This window comes from Scyliorhinus torazame, chromosome 7 (genome assembly GCF_047496885.1).
Source record: "Scyliorhinus torazame isolate Kashiwa2021f chromosome 7, sScyTor2.1, whole genome shotgun sequence".
Classification (NCBI taxonomy): Eukaryota; Metazoa; Chordata; class Chondrichthyes; order Carcharhiniformes; family Scyliorhinidae; genus Scyliorhinus; species Scyliorhinus torazame.
In genome coordinates this window covers 238,260,567-238,285,667 of record NC_092713.1, presented here as the reverse complement: position 1 = coordinate 238,285,667, position 25,101 = coordinate 238,260,567, and the positions used below count along the sequence as shown (strand labels likewise).

Genomic DNA, 25,101 nt, shown 5'->3' with positions numbered 1-25,101 from the left:
TCATTTCATGATAACTTCTAACCCATAGCCAATCGTCTCAGTCTCTCCCATTCTATCTGTACTTCTATAATTTTCTTACGTTCCTCTGCACTTTCTTTCACATCCATTAACTCTTCAAGGCGCACTTCATGTTGCTGCATTAACTGTTGAGAAATTACTGCTGCACTGACACTTTTACACAAGCATTTCATTAGGAAGCTAAGCATAATTATTACAAGTATTACAACTACCAGGATTATTAATCCATACACCAGGTAAGACCCCCATGATCCGGCAAATAACCAATCTAACCACCTATCCCTTGATGTTTCATGCAGTTTCTTAACCTCTTTGCGGATATGATCCACGAGGTGGGTGATGTGCTCCAAACTATCGGGGATGTAGGTGCAACATTCCGAACCGATCACGGCACAAGTCCCACCTTTGTTTGCAAGGAGGTAATCGAGGGCCATTCGGTTTTGTAGGGCTACGGTTCATATTGCCACCATTTCATTATTTATCTCAGTCAATGCTTCAGTGGTGTCGTTTGCTACCTCCTCCAGGATTTATAACATTGGCATCTTTCCAACTCAATGTAATCCATCTGGAGTGTCTCAAAGGGACCTTCCGGTAGCGGGGTTTTACCCATTTCACAGGGTACAGCTTTACCAGGATTATACTGCTGACATACTAGGCAACGACTGCTAATGTTTTGCGCTATGTCCTGCAGTCTTGGATGCCAACAAGTCTTGAGCAATACATCACCCCTGGCTCGCGCACCACAATGAGTTGCAAAGTGAACACATTCGGTGACCCAGGCTGCTAATGCATCGGGCATACAAGTTTGCCCTGCCGGGGTGACCCACAATTTGTTTACAGGATCATAACAACATCCCAATTCTTCCCATATTCTTTTTACACAGGCAGGAGCGTCCTCCTGTAACTGAATGATGTCAGTGATGGTCGGCATTGGCTTTTCAGAGGGAGACTGACCCTTCGAACTTTTAGTCTGGCTCATCATTTTTGGTACCACCATGTCTTTTAAGCGAGAAGCCTCTTTGGCTTGGTGATCCGCTTGCCGATTACCCGCGTTCACCAGGGTTTTGCCTGTCGTATGGGCAGCGCACTTTATTACGGCTATTTGTTTAGGGAGCATTAAAGCCTGTAGTAATTGTGTAACTAACTGTTTGTGGGATATCTGAGTGCCTGCAGATGTAAGAAATCCCCTGTTCTTCCATAATTGACCGAAGTTGTGTGTGACTCCAAATGCGTATCTGGAGTCTGTGTAAATGTTTATTTTCTTATTCTCTCCTAACACACACGCTCGGATAAGTGCAAATAGCTTGGCTTGTTGGGCGGAGAACGGCGTTTCAAATGCTGCTGCTTCCAGGGTTTCTCCCTGCTGATTAACTATAGCGTACCCTGATAATCTATCCCTCTTTTGCCGACGGAAGCACTGCCGTCGGTGAAAACAGTTAAGTCTACATCGGGCAGGGGAGTGTCAGTGAGATCATCGCGCACGGAGGCTTCCTCTCTGAGGAGCGTCCGGCAATCGTGGCCCGGCTGTGAGCATTCCGAGGGTGGTTCGGAGAGAAAACCTGCTGGATTGATAGTGGTGCAGTGGCGAAATTGGAGCTTGGGATTATTCAGGAGATAAATCTAGTATTTGTTCTGCCGAGCCATGGTTAAATGTTGGGTTTGGAGCTGTCCGAGCAGTGCCGTGACAGAGTGGGAACTGTAAACCACAATGTCCTGCTGGTGGGTAAGGTTAGCCGCCGACTGGAGGCTGTTGTAAATAGAAGCAAGGATCTGAGTGCAGGTGGGATAGCCAAGAACTGTCAATTTAAGAGAACTGTCATTATTCTGAATATTACTTTATTAATTTTAAGAAATTAACATATCTTGTTAGTTGTGCTTTCTTTAATAGAATCGACAAATTCATCTACAGAAAACCTATATGTTTAATAAGTTATTGTGTTTGATATTTTAAAATAAATGTTTAGAATTAGTCTGGAAATTAAAACTTCAAACAATGTGGAAGCTGTTTTTAAAAAAAAAACAGAACACCTATGATTAAAAGCAAATCTATATTCCAAAAGAACAGATCGTTCAAAGACATTTGATAATGGGAATTTGGCAGCAATTCAGCTTTTACTCCCAGTCCATTTGGGTGACAAATATTTTCTTTAAAAGTTTAGAGGTGCGAATGGCATCATTCCAAGCTATACGCCTCTTTTTGTCTCTGCAAGAAAATTAACCCTTTCAACAAGCTTTTGTGTATAATCCAGAAGATGTCAAAGAGCAGAATGTTGTACTTTCATTCCCAATAACTCTAAAGAAGTTAAAGATTTGGCATTACATATCCAAAAAGAAATCTAAAAACTTGATCCACCCCAATTTATCTCTCACTGGGATAAAATTTGTGGGTGGCTTGGACACACTGGAACGTCCACAATAAGAATAATCCTATTCTCCTGTGTAGCTGTATTCATCATTTACATAACATGCCAATGTGCTAAATGCATAAAAAACTATTCGCTAAACGCAGGGGACCAACTATTAGAATGATTCAAACTAACCCAACTGTACCCCCAATTGATGAATTTGAGCTGAAATACTATTATTGAAATGTTACTGATCAATCAACTGTTTGACTGTATTATATTGTATAATTTATTAATACTGAATCAGTAGTATCAAATTTGATTAATTTATCAATTATAATAATTATTTTGAAATGCCTGGTTGTTGGGCCCCAGGGGTTGGCAGGGTTGTATGCTATATTGGGAACTTGCCGGACGGGGAACTGACACTGCGGCTGATAATCGTCTGGGTAATCAGGGAAATCCACCTCCGGTGTCCCCTCTTTTCCCGGGACTAACTCTTGATTCATCTGCTGGAATTGATTAGCACGGGTTTTAGAACGAGTGCGAGTCGCCGGACCTCCTTGCGAAAGCGGAGGTGGTGGTAGTGGTGAGGGGAGCGGTGGATAAAGGGCTTGAATGTAAGGTGGAGGCGGTCGTAGTGGCGGTATAACGGTCGGTCGTCCCCTATATTGCCAATTTTCAGGGTCATCCTCATCGTCTCCCTCGGTCAAGGCAAGGCCGGCCATTTGACCGTACGGTCCTGATTTAGAAATGGGGGTTTTTACAGACTTAGGTCTTTTTCTATGGTGGGCACATTCCTTTCTTAAAACCTCCGCAGTCTTAATAATTCCCCCTTCTGTTAATTCAATATTCAATACACAATTTTAAAGCGTTAGCCTGCCAACTAGCCAATAAAGATGTATTTTTTAATTTTTGGCAGTACTCCCGCCATATCTCAATCAATTTCTTAGCCGTGGAGCTACGGTTATGTTGCCAAATAATCTGCTGTGCCACCATAACCGTAGGCAAATCTTTTGATCCTCCCAGGGGCCATTTCCCCTTTCCCAAAATCTTATGCAATTCTCCCGACAACTGCCGCAGCTGCTTAGAATGTTACAGATACTGTTCGCAAAGAGTCTGAAGTGCGCTCCCACTATCAGAGGTGCTATCCAGAGTATTACACATTGTCTCCTATCCTCGGATGATCCTTGTGGTTACCTACTTAATTTTGATCGCGATCCTAAATCGCTTATTCAATCAAGAATTTAAACGGGGTTATCCTGTCCCGTTACCCAATCAGGAGGCTTAGGCAATTGTTCGAAAGTAACTTTTAGAAGGTCAAAGTCTGGAAATGAAACATGAAAAGAGAGAGCGAGCTAATCTTCAGCTAAACTCAAACTCAAAAACACTACATCACTACAAAGACAGACTGACTTAAACAGACTGACAGACTCAGGGAATCAAAGACAGAACAGGCAGACAGACTGACAGACTAACAGACAATTAAGGACAGACAATTAAGGACAGATGAAACAGACTCAGAGAATTAAAGACAGAACTAACAGACTTAAGAAATTGTTTGAGTGTTCCGACAGGGTACGCAATGGTGAAACCCTGTTTATTGTGGCGTTTAAGGCGTCATCCGCACCTGACGGGAAGTAATATAATTTGGACGGAGTTATCCGTTCTCCGCTGTAACCAATAGTCAACCCGGAGTGTCGAACAAGTCAAGACACTGGTTGAGACAATCACTTGTTTTAAGGGTAACCTTTTATCGCGAAGGTATCAAGCAACCAGAAGGATCATCATTCCCTACGTATCTCTTTTTGGCCGAGGGTCTCCTACCCTTGCGCACGGGTTTCCAACCCCAGAATTCGAAGAGGACTCTAACCTCTTACGGGACTCCAACCCAGGGATTCGAAGAGGACTCTAACCTCTTACGGGACTCCAACCCAGTGATTCGAAGAGGACTCTAACCTCTTACGGGACTCCAACCCTTCCTGGGCTTCTAACCCGGACTGTAACGGGTTCGCCGGACTGACCTGATCTCGTAAGAGTCTCTCCAGAAACAGACGGTAGGACTAGGTCGCGCTCGGTACAACGGAGGGGGGAACCAAAGTGGTAACAAGGGTACTCACATTTGGAGGCCAGATCCCTCCTTCGCCTCCGGACACGATCTGTCAGTTACACCGTCTGCTCCTGGCAAGGCTCCGTGAGAACCATTCTCTGCTACCAAATGTGAATTTTCGTTTCCCTTCAGTCCAGATGAAATGATCAATCGAACAACAAGTTACTTCAACAAACGTACGTTTATTCACGGCCGGGACTTCACCACTGTATTTCAAAAAGTGTCTACAGTAGCAAGCCGAAATTAATACAGCAGACAGTTATTTATATATAATTAAATGACAATGTTTCCTTCCTAAGGACAGCCCCCTTAGAGGAGGCCTGAGAATTACAGCATTCTGTGGCTCTCAGCTAAAATATAGTTATCTGTAGAATTAGAAACGATTCCCAAGGCCATGTTTTGTTACAGTCTTGCGGGGCCCTGGTATTGAGGACTATTGGGGAGGAGGAGTTATTGTTCATTCTTACTGATGGTGGTCTGGTGGTCAGAAAATCGAGGATCCAGTTGCAGAGTGGGGAGCCAAGTCCTAGGTTTTGGAGCTTTGATATGAGCTTGGCTGGGATTATGGTGTTGAAGGCGGAGTTGTAGTCAATAAATAGAAGTCTGATGTAGGAGTTCTTGTTGTCAAGATGCTCTAGGGATGAGTGTCGGGCCAGGGAAATGGTGTCTGCTGTGGACCGGTTGCGACGGTATGCGAATTGCAGTGGATCAAGGAGTTCTGGGAGTGTGGAGGTGATGCGCTTCATGATCAACCTCTCGAAGCACTTCATTATTACTGAAGTCAGGGCCACCAGATGGTAGTCATTGAGGCACGTTGCCTGGTTCTTCTTTGGCACCGGTATAATGGTGGTCTTCTTGAAGGAGGTGGGGACCTCGGAGTGGAGTAGGGACAGGTTAAAGATGTCCGCGAATACCTCTGCCAGCTGCTCCGTGCAGGCATTGAGTGCACGACCAGGGATCCCGTCCAGGCCCGTCGCCTTCCGACGGTTCACTTTCAGGAAGGCCAATCTGACTTTGGAAGCTGTGATGGTGGGTATGGGTGAGTTATGGGCTGCTGGGGCACTCGACAGTGGATTGTTGGTTACCTGTTGGAACCGAGCATAGAATGCATTGAGTTCATCGGGGAGGGGTGCGCTGCAGCCGGAGATACTGCTCGGCTTTGCTTTGTAGCCCGTTATGTTGTTTAGTCACAATCGCTGAGAGTCTTGATATTGATAGCTTGGTTTGATATTGTCTCTTGGCATCTCAGATGGCTTTGCAGAGGTCGTACCTGGATTTCATGTTTAGGCCACGGTCGTCTGACTTGAACACCTCAGATCTGTCCTTCAGTAGGGAGTCAATCTCGTGATTGAGCCATGGTTTCTGGTAGGGGAACGTACGTACTGCTTTCTTTGGCACGCAGTCATCCACACATTTGCTGATGAAGTCTGTGACGGTGGTGGCATACTCATTTAAGTTGGTCGCTGAGTTCTTAAATATGATGTGGAGATGCCGGCGTTGGACTGGGGTGAGCACAGTAAGCACCTGAGGAAGGAGCAGCGCTCCGAAAGCTAGTGATATCGAAACAAACCTGTTGGACTTTAACCTGGGTTGTAAGACTTCTTACTGTTCTCAAATATGGACCATTCCACTGTCTCTAATCAGTCACTTTATTAATTACTTGCAAAACAAAACTCCGGTGAGATGAGTAGATAACTTTAGGACAGGTTTGTTTCCTGGAGCACGCAGTGTCCATGGGTACGCTTGAGGTCTCGATCTGTTAAGTTTCCTTAGAATGCTTGTTCAGTTGAGGAGTGGTGCCCTTTTAAGAAGATGGGGGCGGGGCTGATGACCAGGGGCTGATGTGGGTCAGGCTGTGCGCAGGCGCGACGATCACGCGGCCGCAGGGCGTTTGAATAAAGGTGACGTCAGGCGGCCGACGATATTTCCGGTTTCGCACCCCAGCTGACTTCCGGTATCGGTCAAGCGGCTGGAACCCAGTCTGAAGATGGCGGAAGATATTGGCTTCTTTTCGTCAGACAACGGCACCACGGGCAGCGCCGAGGAGGACCCAGCCGCCGCCTTCCTGGCGCAGCAGGAGAGCGAGATTGCCGGCATCGAGAACGATGAGGGATTCAGCATCCTGGACGGGGGCGATGTGCCGCAGGCCTTACAGCCTCACTCAAACGACGCCGGAGGTGAGGAGGGAGGTGAGGAGATAGGGAAGGGAGGAGGAAGCGCCGGGGCCTTGGGTTTTTGCCGCCTCTGGGCCTGGGCATCTGTCGTTATTTCTGTTGTTTCTTGGGCCTTTCCCCGCTGCTACGGTTCTTTCCTCCTTTTCTGGAGGTTTGGTCACCTTGGCCCCGGGGACGGGGGAATCTCCCGGGTCCCAGTGTCTGATCCCCCTCCGCAAACCCAACAAATATCGCAGCGTCATCCCGGCGGCTGTCCGCAGAGGAGTTTGTGGCTGTGTTCCTGTTCACCCTACTTCACTTTTCGCTTTGGCGCTGCTCGAGGTCTCGATCCTTTAATTAGCATCTGTCAATGAGTCGGTTTGTGGGGGGAAGTAACTTATCAGTGGTCGCAGTTTTCTAATGCTTATCGCGGGACACCAGTTACGCGGGAAATATACTTGTTTTGTGTTAAACTGTGAACCAAGCACTTTTTTTTTCACTTTGACTGTTTTTGTACGATTCTGAATCTACCTTTTTTTTTTAAACGAGTTAAATTAAAGTTGCACTGATATCCTTTCAATAGCTTCTTACCAGTGACAGCAGATTTGGGACCTTTAGCGCTCATCGCAACTGCACCCTAATAGGTGCAGCGCCTTGTCTAACCACTTCCCTAGTTGAAAAAGTCAAGCTTTTTCGTCTGACTTTTCAAATTTTCGACCATTTGGCGTCGAGTGATTCTACTGAATTCCGAAACTCTTCTGCGATTAAAGACAGTGAAAAAAGTAGTTTGGGTTTAAATTTCCTGGCTGTAAAGATGGGTTACGCAATGAAAATTTGAGTCAAAGGATGCTTCCGTATATCTTGCCAGTTGGAGAAATATTTTGAATGTGTAGAGCCTTTTAATCTTCATGCTTGATATGTCAAATTGCTGCACTGACTCAATTAAATTTTTTAAAGCTTTGTCCTGGGGTGGGGTGAAGTTCTATGGTGGAGCTACTGAACCACATATGCAGTTAAATTACCTGATTTGTTTGTGATCTCTACAGTCTTTTCATGTTTAGAGTAACTCCAATTCTGTCTTTATTTCTGTCATTGTGATATGCTTACTGTAAGTTTCCTTGTTCCTTTTAGATTGGATCAATCAGCAATGACCATTGTTCAGTATATTCCGAGCTGAGGTCCATAAACTTATCAAAACTTAACTGAATCAATGTCAGGCTGGTGTAGGAGTTCAGCCATGATCTTACTGAATGACTTTAGCTTGACCTGCTCCTGATATGTTTATTAATTTCCTCAACTATTTAAAGGCCTATCATAATTGCAATTTAGTGGCCAATCCACCCACCCTGCACATCCTAGAGTTGTGGAGGTGAGGCCCCCACAGCCATGGAAATTGTGCAAACTCCACCAGGACAGTGACCTGGGGCTGGGATCGAACCTGGATCCTTGGTGCTCATTCTTGATCACTGATCCACAGTGACTATGCAGTGTGGAATAAGGTGTTTCAAAAGAAACTCAATTTTCAGACCCTCTTCACCAGTAGAATAACTCTTATCCTGCCCTTTTGCATTGTAAAATTCATGCCAAGTTGTAATCATTAACTCTGGTTATTCGGAGCTCTCCTACCCCATGGAAAACTTTGTTGATGGACAACTTGGCACGAAGTAATGTGCCACACATCTAATTATGAAGCATGAACAGTGCATCTGTGGGACCTGAATTGCTGTGGTGAGAACTTTCAATTAAGCAGAATAGAGATCCTGTGCTGCCTGACAAGACAAGGGTGTATCAGCAACAGACTTTAAATAATTGAAGTCTGGTTTTGTTTACTTGTGAACATTTAATAATTTTGTGTGTGCAGATGTATTTTGGTTAAATGTGCAAAACATTATAAAATGTGCAGTTTAGCCTGTCTGAAATGGTTATATCCAATATTTAAAGTTCACTGACCAAGCACTTGAACTCTGATCTGGATCTGTTTATTTAATGATTAGGCGTTGTGGTTGGGGGTTAAAATTAACAGAATACAATTGACCTTGAATGGGATATTTTGACTTTGAGGGACATCCACTGGTGCTAACCATGAAGCTTGCATATGCACACCCTGTCAAATATTTCATAAATTCCCATTTAATATTGGAAATCATTGACTGCATTGTCTGCATGCTGTTTAATTCCCTTCCACTCTTTAAGCCCATTTCACCTGAAGATGGGACCTGAGCTTGACTACCAGTCCAACAATGTAGGCTATGCCTCCAATTTATATTAAAAAAAAAAAAAAAAAAATTTTTTTTAAAATTGCTATGTTAAGATGTGGTGAAGAAAATCAATTTGACAGTACGTTTATCTCTGAAATTAAGTTTATAAAAAAAAAAATGCATGAAGTAACTAAATGAATTTTGATTACTAATCTATACATTAACTGCTTTCTTTCCTGCCTCCATCGCTACATTTCCTCATCGGTTCAGTATTTCATTACTGCAGTTTCCAGCCCTCAAGGCCTTGAGGACGAATAATCTGTCATTGACAACATTCCTGTAGGTAGGCAATATGATCGATAATGAAAGCAGCCGTCATTGCTTAACACTTGAGCTGCACTAAATGTTTTCTACATGCCCTTCACTATAAAATCATGTGACAAGTTTTTGCCCTTGCCCTAGTTTATAGCTTGAAGGCAGTGACCTATCTCTTATTATAGTGTATGAATGCCAGTAGTTATGAAGTATATCTAATACTTGAGTTTATCCTCGTCTGGCATTGGCACTGATTTTACATCCAAAGGCAGCTGAACTGATGTCTTTTTTTTTTTCCCCCTCACATACCAGTGGTATGTAGTCTGCTTCAGTCCTGCTTCTTGGCTGAAATCAGTTGATATTGCACAGGTAACCTGGATTATTTTCATTATGGCTCCACATGCTACTTGCCCACTCAGCTTTTGTAGGCATGTGTTCTTTTGCTTCTTTTAAAGAATGGGGTGGAGGGGGAGATGCCTAGTGGCATAGTGATTAGCCCCACTACTGATTCAGTGCCAGGGACCCTGATTCGATTCCAGCCTTTGACTGTGTGGGTTTCTTGGTTTCCTCTCTCGATCCAAAAATGTACAGATTAGGTGGGGTTACGGGGATGGGGTGTGGGCTTTTGTGGGGTGATCCTTTGGAGGGTCAGTGCAGACTTGATGGGCTGAATGGCCTCCTACTGCACTGGATTCTAATTCCACAATTTTACTGTTTTCCCCACATCCTGCTGTTCAGCTACCTGCAAGTTGAACCAATTTCCTGTAAGAATTTTGGGTGTTACCTATATTCTCAATGATTTAGTTGGATAATCCTTGACTCAAATTCTTTATCATGTTAATATCTGAATGTCTAATATTTGACATGATATGCTTATGGGCCTGTAGCTATAGATATGCTTTGCAAATATAGTACTTGTGGGCAAACAGTAGGCCTAGACAAGTAAAGGGACCTTGGGTGCATGTTCACAAATCATGATAGCCAGATGGGTAGATAAGGTGGTTAAGGCATATGGATGCTCTGCTTTATTGCTGAGGGATAGTATGCAAGTAGAGATTATGCTGGAACTGTTTGTTTTTATTTCTTTTTTAATAAATATAAAGTTGATGCAGCTTGTACTGTGTACAGTGTTGGTCACTGCATTACAGAAAGGATGTGATGGGGTACAGCTGCGATTTGGGGATATTCCCAGGAATGTACAACTTTAGGCTAGGAGAATAGATTTAATAGACTTGATGATTTTCTTTGGAACAGAAGGGGTAATGTGAAATTAAGGGGCCTAAAGTGTTGAGGAAAGACCTGTTTCCATTATAAATGGGAGTAGATTTAAATGTAACTGGTAGTGTTTTTTCATCTTCAAACCGTGAGATTAGGCTAGACTGGTCTCTTCAGCTGACAATGGACTAAATGGCTTCCTTTGGTTCTGCAAGCACTGTTTCTATTCCACTTGTTTTGTACTTTAAAAAAAAAAAAAATGTTCTGGCATATGCTAATGACATGGGGCAAATTCAGCATGTATTGGCAAGATTGGTGCAGAACCTAGCATAAGATGAAGCCCATTTCATCTCAAAATTGCTAAAGCATTTAAAATGGAACTAACCAAATCCAATTTGAAATGCTATTTGAAACCTGAGTATATTTTGGTCCATTTGACCTTGTGGAATGAAATACAATTATCTTAAATAATTTAGGCATCTTGTTGGAGCTGGCTACATATTAGAGTACTTCATTAAGCAGATCAGATTTTATTCTGGGCACATGACCTCACAAGCTATTGGATATCTGGTTGTATCTTGCACTGACCGCATTAAACGCTCTGAGCATTAAATGCTGTCTTAATTTCCGGTTAATCGAAATTGGATTTACATATCTGTATGCTACTTTTTCCCTCAAACAATATTTTTTTTCCAGATGCTGAATGATTGTTTCTAAAGTGTGGTGAAAGCTCACTTGCGCTGGATTATAAATTCATTCGAGATGTGGTTGTCACTGGTTAGGTCAGCATTTATTGCCCATCCCTGATTGTCCTTCAGAAGGTGGTGAGTTGCTGTCTTGAACTGCTGCAGTCTGGGGCATAGGCCCACCCACAGTGATGTTAGGGAAGGAGTTCCAGGATTTTGACCCAGCTACAGTGAAGGAACTGAGGTAGTTTGGAGGGGAACCTCGGGTCGTGGGGTTGCCAGGTATCTGCTCCACTTGTTCTTCTGGGTGGCTGTGGTCCTTCGAGATGGTTGTGGGTTTGGAAGGTGCTGTCTAAGGAACCTTAGTGAGTTACTGCATGTATCTGTAGGTGGTACATAGCTGTCACTGTTTGGTGGAGGGATTGAATGTTTGGGGGTAGCAATCAAGTGGGCTGCTTTGTCCTGAGTGTTGTTGGAGCTGCACTCATCCAGGCAAATGGAGAGTATTCCATTACACTCCTGACTTGTGCATTGTAGATGGATAGGCTTTGGGGGATCAGGAGGTGAGTTACTCACCATTGGATTCCTTGCCTTTGACCTGCGCTGGTAGCCACCGTATTATTATGGCTAGTTCAAAGGAACCCCCCCCCCCCGGATGTTTTGCGGTCATGCCACTGAAAGTCATGGTAGTGGTTAGATCCTCTTGTGCCAGACAAGACATCTCCTACTTGTGTGGCAGAAATGTTACTTGCCACCTGTCAGCCCAAGCCTGTATATTGTCCAGGTCTTGCTGCATTTGGACATGATCTGCTTCATTGAGGAGTCATGAATGGTGCTGAACATTCTGACTTTTAAAATTTTTTATAAAGAGTACCCAATTCATCTTTTCCAAGGGGCAATTTAGCATGGCCAATCCACCTACCGTGCACATATTTGGTTTGCGGGGGCGAAACCCACGCAAACACGGGGAGAAATGTGCAAACTCCGCACAGTGACCCAGAGCTGGAATAGAACCTGGGACCTTGGGCGCCGTGAGACTGCAGTGCTACTACTGCGCTACTGTGCTGCCCAACATTCTGACTTTATGATGGAAGGGAGGTCATTGATGAAGCAGCTGAAGATGCTTGGGCCTCGGACAATACTCTGAGGAACTCCTGCAGTGATGTCCTGGAGCTGAGATGATTGACCTCCAACCACAGCCATCTTGCTTTGTGCCAGGTATGACACTAGCCAGCAGAGTTTTTGCCCCCCCCCCCCCCCTGATTCCCAGTGACTCCTTTTACTAGGGCTCCTTGATGCCAAACGCTGCCTTGATGTCCAGGGCAAACGGTCTCACCTCACCTCTGCCATTCAGCTCTTTTTGTCTGGGTTTGAACCAAGGCTGGAATTAAGTAAATGCTGACTGGAGCTATTGAACTGGAAGTGAGGTTGCTGCTATGTACAAAATGCACCACTTTTGCATTGCAAGCTCCTACAAACAGCATGGGATTATGATAATGTTGGTTGGAGGATAATATTGGTCTGGTCACCACTGATGCGTGGCACAAGTAACGCATGACCAGATCATTTCTACGATAAAGTTCTGGACATGATAACTCATTCTCAGGCCAATCCTCTGTTTCTGTTGAAGAAGCTGTGAGGGATGAAAGTGTTTATTTTTTTGTGAGAATGAACTAGGGTTTTGTCTTGGTACCAATATGGAATGGTGACATTTTCTTGATAATGGTTAGTGTGATATGTGGAATGTTACATAGTTGATTTTCAAATGTTTGTCACTTTTAAAAAAAAATTTAGAGTACCCAATTCATTTGTTCCAATTAAGGGGCAATTTAGCGCAGCCAATCCACCGACCCTGCACATCTTTGGGTTGTGGGGGCGAAACCCATGCAAACACGGAGAATGTGCAAACTCCACATAGTGACCCAGAGATGGGATTAGTACCTGGGACCTTGGTGCCATGAGACAGCAGGGCTACCCACTGTGCCACTGTGCTGCCTGTTTGTCACTGTTGACCATTTTAATAAACAGTATTCTTATCCTTAAACAATGGGTTTTTTGCTTCCACCTGAGGGCTGAAGGGACTTCATTGCAGCACCTCCAGCAGTGCTCCCTCAATGCTGCACTGGAGAGTATCAATCTTGTTTTTTTTTTTTAAAGCTGGAGTCCTGGTGTGAGGCTTGATCTACTTGGGGATGGGAGTGCTACTAACAGCAGTGGATGACCCTTTGATACCCCTATAATCTAGTTTGCTGTCAATTATCATCCATATTTTGCTTTCTGGACCTGATTTAACATGCTTTAATTGACATTTGCTAGTTTGGACCCCTTACTACTCATTAACAATTCTGCAGTCTAGTTTAAGGGTGTATACAGCTGCTTTCCCTGTTTGCAGATCCTGGATGCTTCGTAGAAGCCACTATGCTTTAGGGTCCTGCACAAGTGTAAAACCCCATGCTTGCTGCTCATTACAAAATTTAGTCCAAGGTGTTCATTCTGCAAGCAAGCTATGCAGTGAGTAACACCAGATGTGATGTGATCCAAGTGTATTTTTGGGCCACACTATGGGACGTGTGTGTGATTTTAATTTCTCACCATGATTTATGGATTTTTATAGCCCTCCAAATAGTCTTGGTATAAACAACATTGATGAAATTTTACATTGCAGCCTTGAAATCGGAAGAACCATGATAAAATGCTGCTTCAGAAAGAGTGCATTCTTGTGCTCATTTGGCAACTGAGCTGCCTATAGACTAGCTTTTTTAGTGCTTTTGCTTTTAAACATGACAATGTTAATGTATGTCATTAAACATTGCTACATCTTCATTGTCAACATTGTTTTTCCTTTCAGGTGGTTTTGAAGAGGACTTGACTGCTGTTAATGGAGAAGTATACCAGGTTGGTATGGGAAGTTTTCCAAAATGCAGTAAGAGACACTTGGCATAACATTCTGTAATTTCACTGATTGGCATAACATTCTTGTAATTTATCCAGCATCAAATTTGTCTTGTATGTGGGTACATGAGCAATGGTGAGATTGGTTGTTTGGTTAATGGATTAAGTAACATTTGTAATACACATAGATTTTGGCTGTAGTTTTCAGAATTATGTAGATTAATTACATAACATTCACCGGTTCCGAAAAAAGACATTAAACTCATTTACAAGTGTAATGTTGTCTTATAACATTATATCGGCTTGATAGTTGACCTTTGACTTTGGGTTTAGAAGTTGTGATTCAGAATGGAATGTGCTAGAATTTCACAAGCCTTAGATTTTTTTCATAAAATAATTGGAGAAGTCACTAGAGAATGAAGGTGGTTTTGAGCTTGACTTTTTGAAAGTGTTGAAGAAATCCTCATTGCAATTAAACGCATGAATGTGCCATAATCAAGAGGACTGTGAATGAATAGTTGAAATGTGATTACATGGATACTTGTTTTTCAGCCAGCTAAGAGTATTTCTATTTCAACATTAAGAGTATAAATGACTGGCACAAGTCACAAATTCTGAGGTGCATTTCTGCAGATCTTCAGGTTTATTGGATCATTAAGCATATTTACAATTTGATTAATATAGATGGGCAAGATGTTGATGGTGGTATTTACCAGTGCACTTCCAGAAGGATTGATGGTCCTGAAAGTTCACATCTGGTGCATCACCTGGTTGGTATCAAAGGATATGAAAAGGCTTGGTGATGGACAAGGGATGTGAATGTCATGGGTCACTTGGGTATTGATGTCATAAATCACAAGTGGTTGTTGATGTCACAAAGCTTGGTGCCAATTCAGCATACAGTGGACTACGGTTTAAGGGAGAAACCTTCAACATCAAAATGAAGAAAATAAAAACACTGATTGGACCCATCAAAATGTTCTGGGTACTATTATACATATTGTAACATTCTGTAAAAGACTTAACAGAATTGTGCATATTGTTGTGAACTTTAGCAACAATTAATAATTGCAGACCCATAAATAGAAACTGAGTCGTACTTTGTGTAATCATCTGTTAATACAGGAATCAAATTGTCCAAATGATAGTTATGCAGCAATAGCTCGTGCAGATCGCTTGAGCCAGGAACCGGAGAGCATTCGAAAATGGAGAGAGGAGCAGATAACTCGCCTAGAAGATCTTGGTAAGAGAACTTTATGTATAACATGCATTAGAACATAGATCAGTACCGGCTCTTCGGCCCACGATGTTGTGCCGACCATTTATCCTAACCTAACTTGCACCCATTTACTGCTGTCCATGTGCCTGTCAAGTTGCTTAAATGTCCCTAATGACTGACTCCACCACCTTTGCAGGCAGTGCATTCCACGCACCCGCCACTGTAAAGAACCTACCTCTGACATCTCCCCTATACCTTCCTCCAATCAGCTTAAAATTATGTCCCCTCGTGACAGCCGTTTCCACCCTGGGGAAAAGTCTCTGGCTGTCCACTCTATCCGTGCCTCTCATCACCTTGTACACCTCTATCAAGTCACCTCTCTTCCTCCTTGCTCCATTGAGAAAAGCCCTAGCTCCCTCAACCTTTCTTCATAAGACATGCCCTCCAGTCCAGGCAGCATCCTGATAAATCTCCTCTGCACCCTCTAAGGCATCCACATCCTTCCCATAATGAGGCAACCAGAACTGGGCACAATATTCCAAGTGTGGTCTAACCAGGTTACAAAGCTGCAGCAAAACCTTGCTGCTCTGAAACTCCATCCCCATGTTCATGAAAGCCAACAACCATACGCCAACCTGGGTGGCAACTTTGAGGGATCTATGTATGTTGTCCCCAAGATCCCTTTGTTCCTCCACGCTTCCAAAAATACTGCCTTTAACCCTGTATTCAGCATTCAAATTTGACCTTCCAAAATGAATCCCTTCACATTTATCTAGGTTGAACTCCATCTGCCCTTCTTAGCCCAGCTCTGCATCCTGTCACTGTCCTGTTGTCACCTGCAACAGCCCTCAACACTCTACAACTCGCCTAACCTTCGTGTCATTGGCAAACTTACTAACCTATCCTTCCGCTTCCTCCTCCCAAGTCATTTATAAAAACCCTGCAGGCCACCACTGGTCACCAACCTCCAGACGGAATACTTTCCATCCACAGTCTCCTTTTTGGCCAGCCAATTCTGTATCCAGACAGCTAAATTTTCCTGTATCCCATGCCCCTAACTTTCTGAATGAGCCTACCATGGGGAACATAATCAAATGCCTTGTCGAAATCCATATACACCACATTCATCCACTGCTTGACCTTCAACGTATCTTGTCGCATCCTCAAAGAATTCAGTGAGGCATGACCTGCCCCTCACAAAGCCATGCAACTATCTTTAATCAAACTGTTTTTCTAAATCCTCACCACAGACTTAAAACTGACTGGTCTGTAATTCCCAGGGATTTCCCTATTCCCTTTCTTGAACAGGGGAACAACATTCGCCTCACTCCAATCATCCTGTACTAATGTGGAGAGGGAGGACTCATTGCCAATAGTGCAGCAATCTCCTCCTTCGTTTCCTGTAGTAACCTTTGGTATATTCTGTCTGGCTCAGGAGACTTATCTATTCTGATGCTTTTCAAAATTTCCAGCACACCCTCCTTAATATCAACCTGTTCGAGCCTAGCCTATTAACCTGGTTCACGCTGTTCTCACTAGCAACAAAGTCTCTCTCGTGAATTCTGAAGCAAAATATTCATTTAGGGCCTCCTACCTCCTCGCACTCTAGGCACAAGTTCCCTCCACGATCCCTGATCGGCCCTACTCTCACTCCTATTTCTCAAGTGTAGAACGCTTTGGGGTTTCCCCTAATCCTTCCTGCCGGGGCTTTTTCATGCTGCCTTCTAGTGTTCCTAAGTCCATTTGGTTCTTTCCTGGCTACCTTGTCACCCTCTAGAACTGTGCCAGATCCTTGCTTCCTCAATCTTATGTAAACTTCCTTCCTTTTTGAGTAGAAGCTCCACTTCTCTTGTCATCTAAGGCTCCTTCACCTTACCATTCCTTCCTTGTCTCAGTGGGGCAAAACTATCCTGCACTCGCAGCAAGCATTAAACAGTTTTGTCTCAACTTAGCATATCTACATTTTTATTTCTGCTGCTACTATTTGGTCTGGAGTTGAGAACTGAAATTCTATTACATGTTCGAGATGTCCACCAAGCAAAAGAAGCTTGAATTGTAAGTGTTAATGTAGTAACTTCTGACACCATGGGAAAGATTGTGTTCGCTGAAGAATTTGTCTAATAGACATAGAATTTAGTGACTAAATAGTTGGGTAAAATTGAAGTATTTAGAGAATTAGGTGGTCTGTCTGCGGTTCTGACTGACCACCGAATTCTCTAAATACTTCAGTTTTATTCAATTATACCTGACTATTTAGTCACTAAATTAGCTGCATCTGTTTGTCTGTGGCAACTTTTAATTCCCAAAAGCAATATGTCCACCTTAGTTTTCTCCAACTTGGTTCTCTCCAGGAAGCCTGTCATGTGGAAAATCTTCAAAAACTGAATTAGGAGACATAGTTTTTTGTTTGATTCGTTATGACCTAGCCTATTATGAAAAAGAAAGTGTTCACCTGAAATTATCAGAACGATCAAAAATATTATTTCCTTATTGGGGTTGGAGGGGACTCTTAAAACAGATTCCAGTTGAGTTGCAGCTATTGCGTTAAATTACCACTAGTCAACTCTTTTTTTTTTTTTTTTTTTTTTCTTTCTCTTTTCCCCCCCCCCCCCCCCCTTGGAGAGGATAGCAGCTGTTGGTCACCTGGGCCTATGGCAACTTTATTTATTGGCATTAAACTTTCTTCAAATCAACATTTAAACAATGTTTTTCTTTTACTGCTCTACAATGAAGATGCTGCTTCTCGAAAAGCAGAATTGGAATGGAAAGAAAAGGCAAGAAAGGAACTAGAAGACTGGTATGTTCGGCAGAATGAGCAGTTGGAGAAAATAAAGAAGAATAATAGGTATGGTTAAAAATATTCACTTTTGCATTTTTTCCATAAAATGTTAGTCAGTGTTGTAAATGAGAATTGGTTCTCAATTGACTCACTTGGCTAAATCGCGGTTAAATTAAATGTGTAATCCTAAATTGTAAAGGCTTGCTTGCTGATTTATGTTAGAAAGATGATAGTTTAAATCCAGAGAATAGACATAATTTAGAATGAATGGAAGTTATATGTTTGCAGTTAAGTATTAAGTTGAGGGACTGTAGTAAATATATTCATATAAATTTGTAACCACGGGCTTCAGTGCCTGGATTCAATTCCTGGCTTGGGTCACTGTCTGTGCGGAGTCTGTACATTCTCTCTGTCTGCATGAGTTTGCTCCCGGTGCACGAGTTTGCTCCTGGTGCACAAGTCCTAGAAGACTTGCTGTTTGGTGAATTGGACATTCTGAATTCTCCCTTGGTGCACCCGAACAGGTGCCTGAGTATGCCGACTAGAGGATTTTCACTAACTTCACTGCAGTGTTAAATAAGCCTACTTGTGACACTAAAGATTTATTATTACGCAACTACTGGATGATTTTTATTATTGTCACAAGTAAGCTTACATTAATACTGCAAGTGAAAATTCGCCAGTCGCCACACTAGCATCTGTTCAGGTACACTGAGGGAGATATCAATTTTGAGGGAGATATCAATTGGGTATGAGCAATATTGTGTAATCCTGTTTTATGAAGGGATTAATTTGCCTGCAAAATGGAAGTTACAGCAGGTTGCTGAGGAATATCCTAACTGGGGGCTTAGGGGAGGAAGAGAGCAATAAACTGTTGGATATTTGCATTTTGTCAACTGAAACATTAAATTTAAAGTTTTCATTTTTTAACCTACAACTATTTCTCCAGTGCACCTTGCAGTTGTCAAACACTGCTCTGAGGGAGCAGATCCCCAAAACGTAGCCAACAGTTGCTGAAGAACAGCTACAGTCATGCAGCTTCTAAAATCGCTGGTTATTGCAGAAATTTCCCTCCATTTGAGATGTTAACTAAATTCTGTCCATTAACTTATGAACTGAATAAGACCAGTTTTACTAAGTTATGCAAGTATGAAACATTGGTTACAGAAGACTAATCAAATACAATAACATTAGCAATTTGACCTCAAAGTTTGCAGAATTGGATCTCCAAAGACTGCACTTTGCAGAATGCAGATATTAAGCCAATTAATGCTAACCATGAAGGACTTCATTTCTCCTTTGAGTATTTGTAGGATCAGGTATGCATCTCTGAAGATGACAAGATAAATTTATATTTTGTCTTTTGCTTTATGCAAGTACAAAAGCATGGAAGTAACTCCTTTTGACTTTGTGGTTGGGCCTTGGTCAAAGTGTTGTCCAATTTAAGTTGGCAAAGTCTTTGGGTGCAGAGGACATAGAGTAATGCCAGGGATATGGGCTTTCAGCCATGGTGGGGTTAGAGGTGTTCAAAAATGGAAGGATTTTGAGGAAGTCTGGGAAACTTTGCTGAAAGTTGGTAACCAGAGGGAGCAAATTTGAGAATTCACAAAATTCAATACCAGTGTGGAAACTGCCACTGCCTGAATAAGATGGTCAAAGCAGATTCAATACACACTTTGAAAAGGGAATACAATAAGAGTAGGAGTATGATAATTGGATACACCACCAGTATGATTCTCTAATTTGCAAAATGTCTGTTTTGAAATTGAGCAATATTGAAGCAGGCTAACAGTTGGGGAATTCTTTTTTATTTAGGATGGTTTGACAAATTGCTTACAGATTTGAATGTTTTGATAAGTAATTACATAAACATGCAGGGGTTCATTCTGGAGCTATGCAGATTCCATGAAAATGGGGCCAAAAATGCAAAGTTTAGGAACCATTGTAAAATCTGCTTTGCTTGGGTGTTTAGACAGTGGTCTAATATACTCTTTTCAACTACAGATTTCCAAAACAGATGTCTTTCAACTTTTAAAAAACTTTTTCCTAGTTTCATTTCAGGCAAAGGTGAAATACTTCTGAAAATACTAACTCTTGTTAAAAAATATTAACACTGTCCTTTTTTTTTCTTATCCTTTCTCTACCCACCTGTTGCAACTTCTGTGCTCCTTTCCTGTTGGTCTGCGGGTTCACTCTTTCTGGACTAACATGCATGTGCACTAGGATCGCTGATGAAGCTTTCTACAAACAGTCCTTCGCTGATGTGATAGGCTACGTGTATGTTTGCTACTTTTCTTTTTCGTGTTAGTTCTATAACATTTAATTTAGAATGCCATTGCTGTCTCAAATCTTAATGGAAACACTTTGAGACTTAGTGTTTCATTATGTCTGCACTTTATTGAACAGTCCGATGGACAAATCTAGTGCCTGTAGAACTAGTTTTTAAAACAGTTTAGTTTTTTAATACTGCAACTTTCCATCCCTCAAGGTATAGACTTATTTTAAGGATAATTACATTGTTATTGACATGGTCTTTAACTGGCCTCAAGTGATGGCTAATCTGGTGAGATTAGATGGTGGAGTTAATTTGACTTGTTGTTAAATAACAGCATCAATAGATGTGCAGTACCTTTCAGAAGTTAATGAATGGCCAGTTCTCTGCACCTGAGGCTAATTAAAATATCTGATCTGGTTAAAATCAGCTAGCTTAGTATGAACTGGGGATTGAATGAAAGACTCTTGTCTTTTCTAATTTTAGTATTCAAACTTCATAGTAGTGATTTTTTTTTCTCACTACTATTCATATACACATCCATTGAAAAATTATGCATCAATTTAAATACTAAATTAATGGCAAATGCTTAAAAGCCCTGGGACATGATCCCAAAATAATTTTCATTAACTTAATGCTGCTTATCTAGTTGGGTTTTTGCTAATTTTCAGTGGAGCCTGTACTCTGTATTTTACAAATTGGAAAATCATTCACAATTAAGCAGATATTCCATGATGCGAAGAAAAGCTCATGTCCAAGGCTATTGGATGCATTCCAAGCTCTTCCCTTGCAGAAATAAGTGTATTCTGAGTTAATAGTATACTTCTGGTTGGTTGTCTGTGCTTTTAGTCTTATAATTCAACTACCATTTCAAATTTACTGCATTATATCCTTGTTTAACCAAACAGTGCTTCAACAGCATTAAATAAAAGTCTTCACTTGGAGAAATAACATTCTTCACTTATTCTCCAGTTTGCAGCATTCTTTATCTGATTTCATCAAATTGTCATGACTCTTAACTTTTTTTGTATAGAGGGCTGGTGTCCAAACAATCTGTAAAATATCCCTTTACTCTTATTTTTCCCTCTTTTATATTCATGCTATGATTCCTTAATTTTACAGCAAGTCTCCATTTAACACCTAGTAAGACCATCATTTGAACGTGCAGTTTTGGGCTCAAACTGCTAAAGGAAGGATGTTGAGATAATGGAGAAATTGATGCATACCTGAGGAAGTATAGGTCTGAAGAAGAGTTAAAGATGTTGGGTATTTACTACAAAAGTTTGTGTTTTAACAAGTAATAAGACTAGATAGAAATGGGTCCAAATGTTTGAAATATTTAGAGCAAGGAGACATGGATGTAACCCACCTGTAAGGTTGCATTAAGACAAAAAGATTTTTTAATACTTTGTCAGGTTGTTTAAAAAATTATTAAATAAATACTACAGTTGGTGATTGAAGCAGAAACCAGGTCAGCTCAGCTTTTAACAATCAAGAACCAAGGATGTTGGAAAAACTCAGCAATCTGCTAGCATCTATCAGGAGAGAAACTTGAGAATACCTGGAAGGAAAAGGGAATATAATAAGGGGTTGCATGAGATTTAGACTAATCATGCAAGTTAAAGACTCCACTGCCTGGCAGCAGTTATAATTCTGATATTTCCTTTCCAGCTGTCTACTTCAAAGATTGAAGCCACCAGTCTTAGATTAAGGCTAAATTTGTTCATTTCCCTATCTCATAGGGTCAAAAAAAAAGGGGCCAGATTATCTGATTAAAGTATTGGCCTTTGAACATGCTACTTGCTACTCTTTGCATGAAACCTTAAGGATGGAATGTGCCATTGGCAGCATTAGAGTCTGAAGCAAAATGAGAAATGCAGACCTGAGAATATTTAGCAACACTAAATGCTAACAGTAAGCCAAGGTTGACCTAACGACTGAAATGATGTTGCTTGGAACTGGCCCTTGTATACAGGAATTTCCAAGCCGAGCTGATGGCAACATGACTTAAGAGCATCCAATGAGTCACGTGAAATATGTCCAAATAAGTTTTGGCTTCAAGTTATCTGATAATCATCAGGTCAAATTGGAAGTACTGACTCTGATCCTGCTGTTTTACCTATAGCTTTTTTTGCAGTGAAGGTACTACATAATTTTCTACTTTAGATCGCAATAACTTGCCTACATTTCATCAATTTCTGCATGGTTCAATGACCACAGCTTAAGTCAATGTACTTGACCCATGTGCCTGCAAAGATATTCTGATCAAACTCCATCCATTCATTTCCATTTCAGTTCTATTCTTCATGCTGTAATCCTGAAAAGATATTCCGATAACTCCATCCATTCATTTCCATTTCAGTTCTATTCTTCATGCTGTAATCCTGAAAAAGATATTCTGCTGTAATCCTGAAAAGATATTCTGATCAAACTTCATCCATTCATTTCCGTTCTATTCTTGTGTAATTCTGAAAAGATATTCTGATCAAACTCCCTATTCATTTCAGTTCTATTCATGTTGTAAGCCTGAAAGTGTCTAACCTCTTAATCTGCTTTCAGGCACGTCTGTCCAAGCTGATCTTCACCCTCCTGGTAATGAATGCAAAGGATATTTGGCTTTTTGATTTCTGAAATAACAATAATCCCAAACAAACTCTGGGTTTCTAGTGTTTTCAAACCAGAGAAATGAATACTACAAATGTTGATAATTGTAATTTTATTCAATCAGGATTGAAAAACTTTGACTAGTCCATGTCCAAATTAGTATATACTATGACTGTAATTTTCATAAATTTGATTATATGCAGCTTGTCAAATCTTGCACCCTTGTGTAAGTGACAAGGGACTGAAAATTGAATATTTCTGGTCTTGTGATGAGTTGGCAAATTGGTACAGTAGCTTAATGTTTGATTCTGGACTAAACTCTAAATCAGGACATCACATCTCAATGATGAGCTGTGAAAGTGAATTTAATAAATTCTGTGAAAAGCCATAAATGGCATCTGCTGCAGCTGAATTATTCAACTTGCACATAACAAATCAGTCCAAGGGAACAAACATTTTAATGCATAGCTTGCTGCTTGTTTATGTTGGCAGGCTGTGAAAAGCAACCATGTCATTTCAGTTTCCCATCAAATTATGCATTTATTTAATAATCGATCATGTGAATTTACACAACATTTAAAATGCAGTTTCAGGAAAAATTGTAGTTTTATAATGAATGGAATACTTGCTGTGTATTAGTGATATGTGTTCAGAAACATGCAAGGCAATCCTGAAGGTAAATATTTAGCCTCTGAAGATTTGAATTCTGCCTGGTAGAGTAGCAGTGACCTTTATTAGTTTGGAAAATCAATAAGCCTTAAACTACAGTTGAGGAAGAGCAAGCTGAGTTTTTAATCTTGTGAGTCTATTATGCTGAATGCCTGTGACTGTCATGTTTGGCACTAAGGCATACAGACATGAAGGTTTGCGATTCAATCCCTGGTCTCTTACTAATGTAACTGATCTTGCTGGAGTAGTAATAAGAACAATACAAGTTGTCACTGTCTCAAATAAGGGCTGGAATCACCCAGAGTTTGTGCTCTTGATTGCTGGAACCTAAGTGTCTGGTGGTGGGGCAGGGAAAGGAGTGAATGGTAGGGTCGGCCATAATGCTCCTGAATTGATCTGTTAACTTGCCTGTTGAACAGCAACTTGTATTGCAGAGCACTGTTACTGCTGTTTGACACTACACCAAAGAAGGATGAATTTAAAAAAAAAAAAAAAAAATTTTTTTTTTTTTTTTTTTTAAAAGGTAGGATAAATGAATTCAAAATTTGCCAGCAGTAAGAAGTAAGTGCATCATTCTGACATGTGCTTTTACAGTCTTTCCTCACCTGTGGCTTGTCATTTCAGAGCTGCTGAAGAGGCCTTTGTCCAGGATTGTAATGAAGATACACCTGGAACAGAATGGGAGCGAGTCGCACGCCTTTGTGATTTCAATCCCAAAACCAACAAGCAGTCAAAGGATGTATCTCGTATGCGTTCTGTACTGATATCGCTTAAGCAGTCACCATTAGTCCGCTAGACAGACATTACATAACACTATTGAGTGGGCTTTCTTACTAGTTCTAGTTGGATCCCAAAAAAAATTGACGGCCATTAGAATAGAAGGATGCGTGTTAGTCATTCCTGTTTGGACCAAACCATTGTAAATTACAAGATCTGTAAGTGATTTCTTTTTCTTTCAACTGTTATGTGGTTTATTGCCAATTTCTTGAGTTATTGGGCAATCCAGCGTCCTCATACACTCCTGAATCTTTTTAATGTTTAACTTTCTCAATTATTGATATCCCCACACTGTCCTTGTGCTTCATCACATGACTATTTATGCATGAATTATGAGTGCAATCTATTGGCCCTTGTTTAAAAATCATGTTGACTACACTGTTATGCATTAAAAGTTAAATATTAAAATACTTGCTTTCTTTAGTCTCTTTAAAGCACAATACATTGAACTCTGAAGCTGATTCCGAAAACTGTCCAAAACAGTACAATTAGCAGACCTGGTTATGATCACCCCACTTTCAGTGTCATGAAATACACCACAGCCTATCCTTCCTAGTTCAGTGATGTCACCTGTGGCTGGTTTCTTCTTGGTGGCTGGTTATCCAATTACAGTACTGATATATTGTCATAGATTCCCTTCAGTGTAGAAGGAGACCATTCGGGCCATCAAGTCTGCACTGAACCTCCGAGCACCCTACCTGGGGTCAGCCCCCCCCCCTGTCTAACCCAGCAACTCTACATAACCTTTTAGACACTGAGGTAATTTAGCATGGTAAATCCACCTAACCGGCACAGCTTTGGACTAAGGAAACCCATAGACATGGGGAGGAAGTTCTAATTCCACAGTCA

The 25,101-nt window shown here is 41.4% G+C and overlaps 1 protein-coding gene across 5 annotated transcripts; it reads left to right on the top strand.

Annotated features, from left to right (window-relative positions):
* Positions 1 to 6,395: 6,395 nt before the first annotated feature.
* On the top strand, positions 6,396 to 24,660 carry cltb (clathrin, light chain B). 5 transcript variants are annotated; one of them, XM_072512186.1, is made up of 6 exons: positions 6,396 to 6,662; positions 13,889 to 13,935; positions 15,058 to 15,175; positions 17,885 to 17,996; positions 20,154 to 20,207; positions 22,762 to 22,795. In XM_072512186.1, the coding sequence occupies exons 1-6, from the start codon at positions 6,461 to 6,463 to the stop codon at positions 22,778 to 22,780; spliced, it is 552 nt and encodes a 183-aa protein (XP_072368287.1). In that variant the 5' UTR covers positions 6,396 to 6,460; the 3' UTR covers positions 22,781 to 22,795. The 5 variants fall into 5 exon arrangements, with proteins under 5 accessions (XP_072368287.1, XP_072368283.1, XP_072368284.1 ...); XM_072512182.1 differs by lacking the exon at positions 22,762 to 22,795 and adding an exon at positions 24,100 to 24,660 and having other exon boundaries at positions 6,398 to 6,662; XM_072512183.1 differs by lacking the exon at positions 22,762 to 22,795 and adding an exon at positions 24,100 to 24,660 and having other exon boundaries at positions 6,399 to 6,650.
* The last annotated feature ends 441 nt before the right edge of the window (positions 24,661 to 25,101 follow it).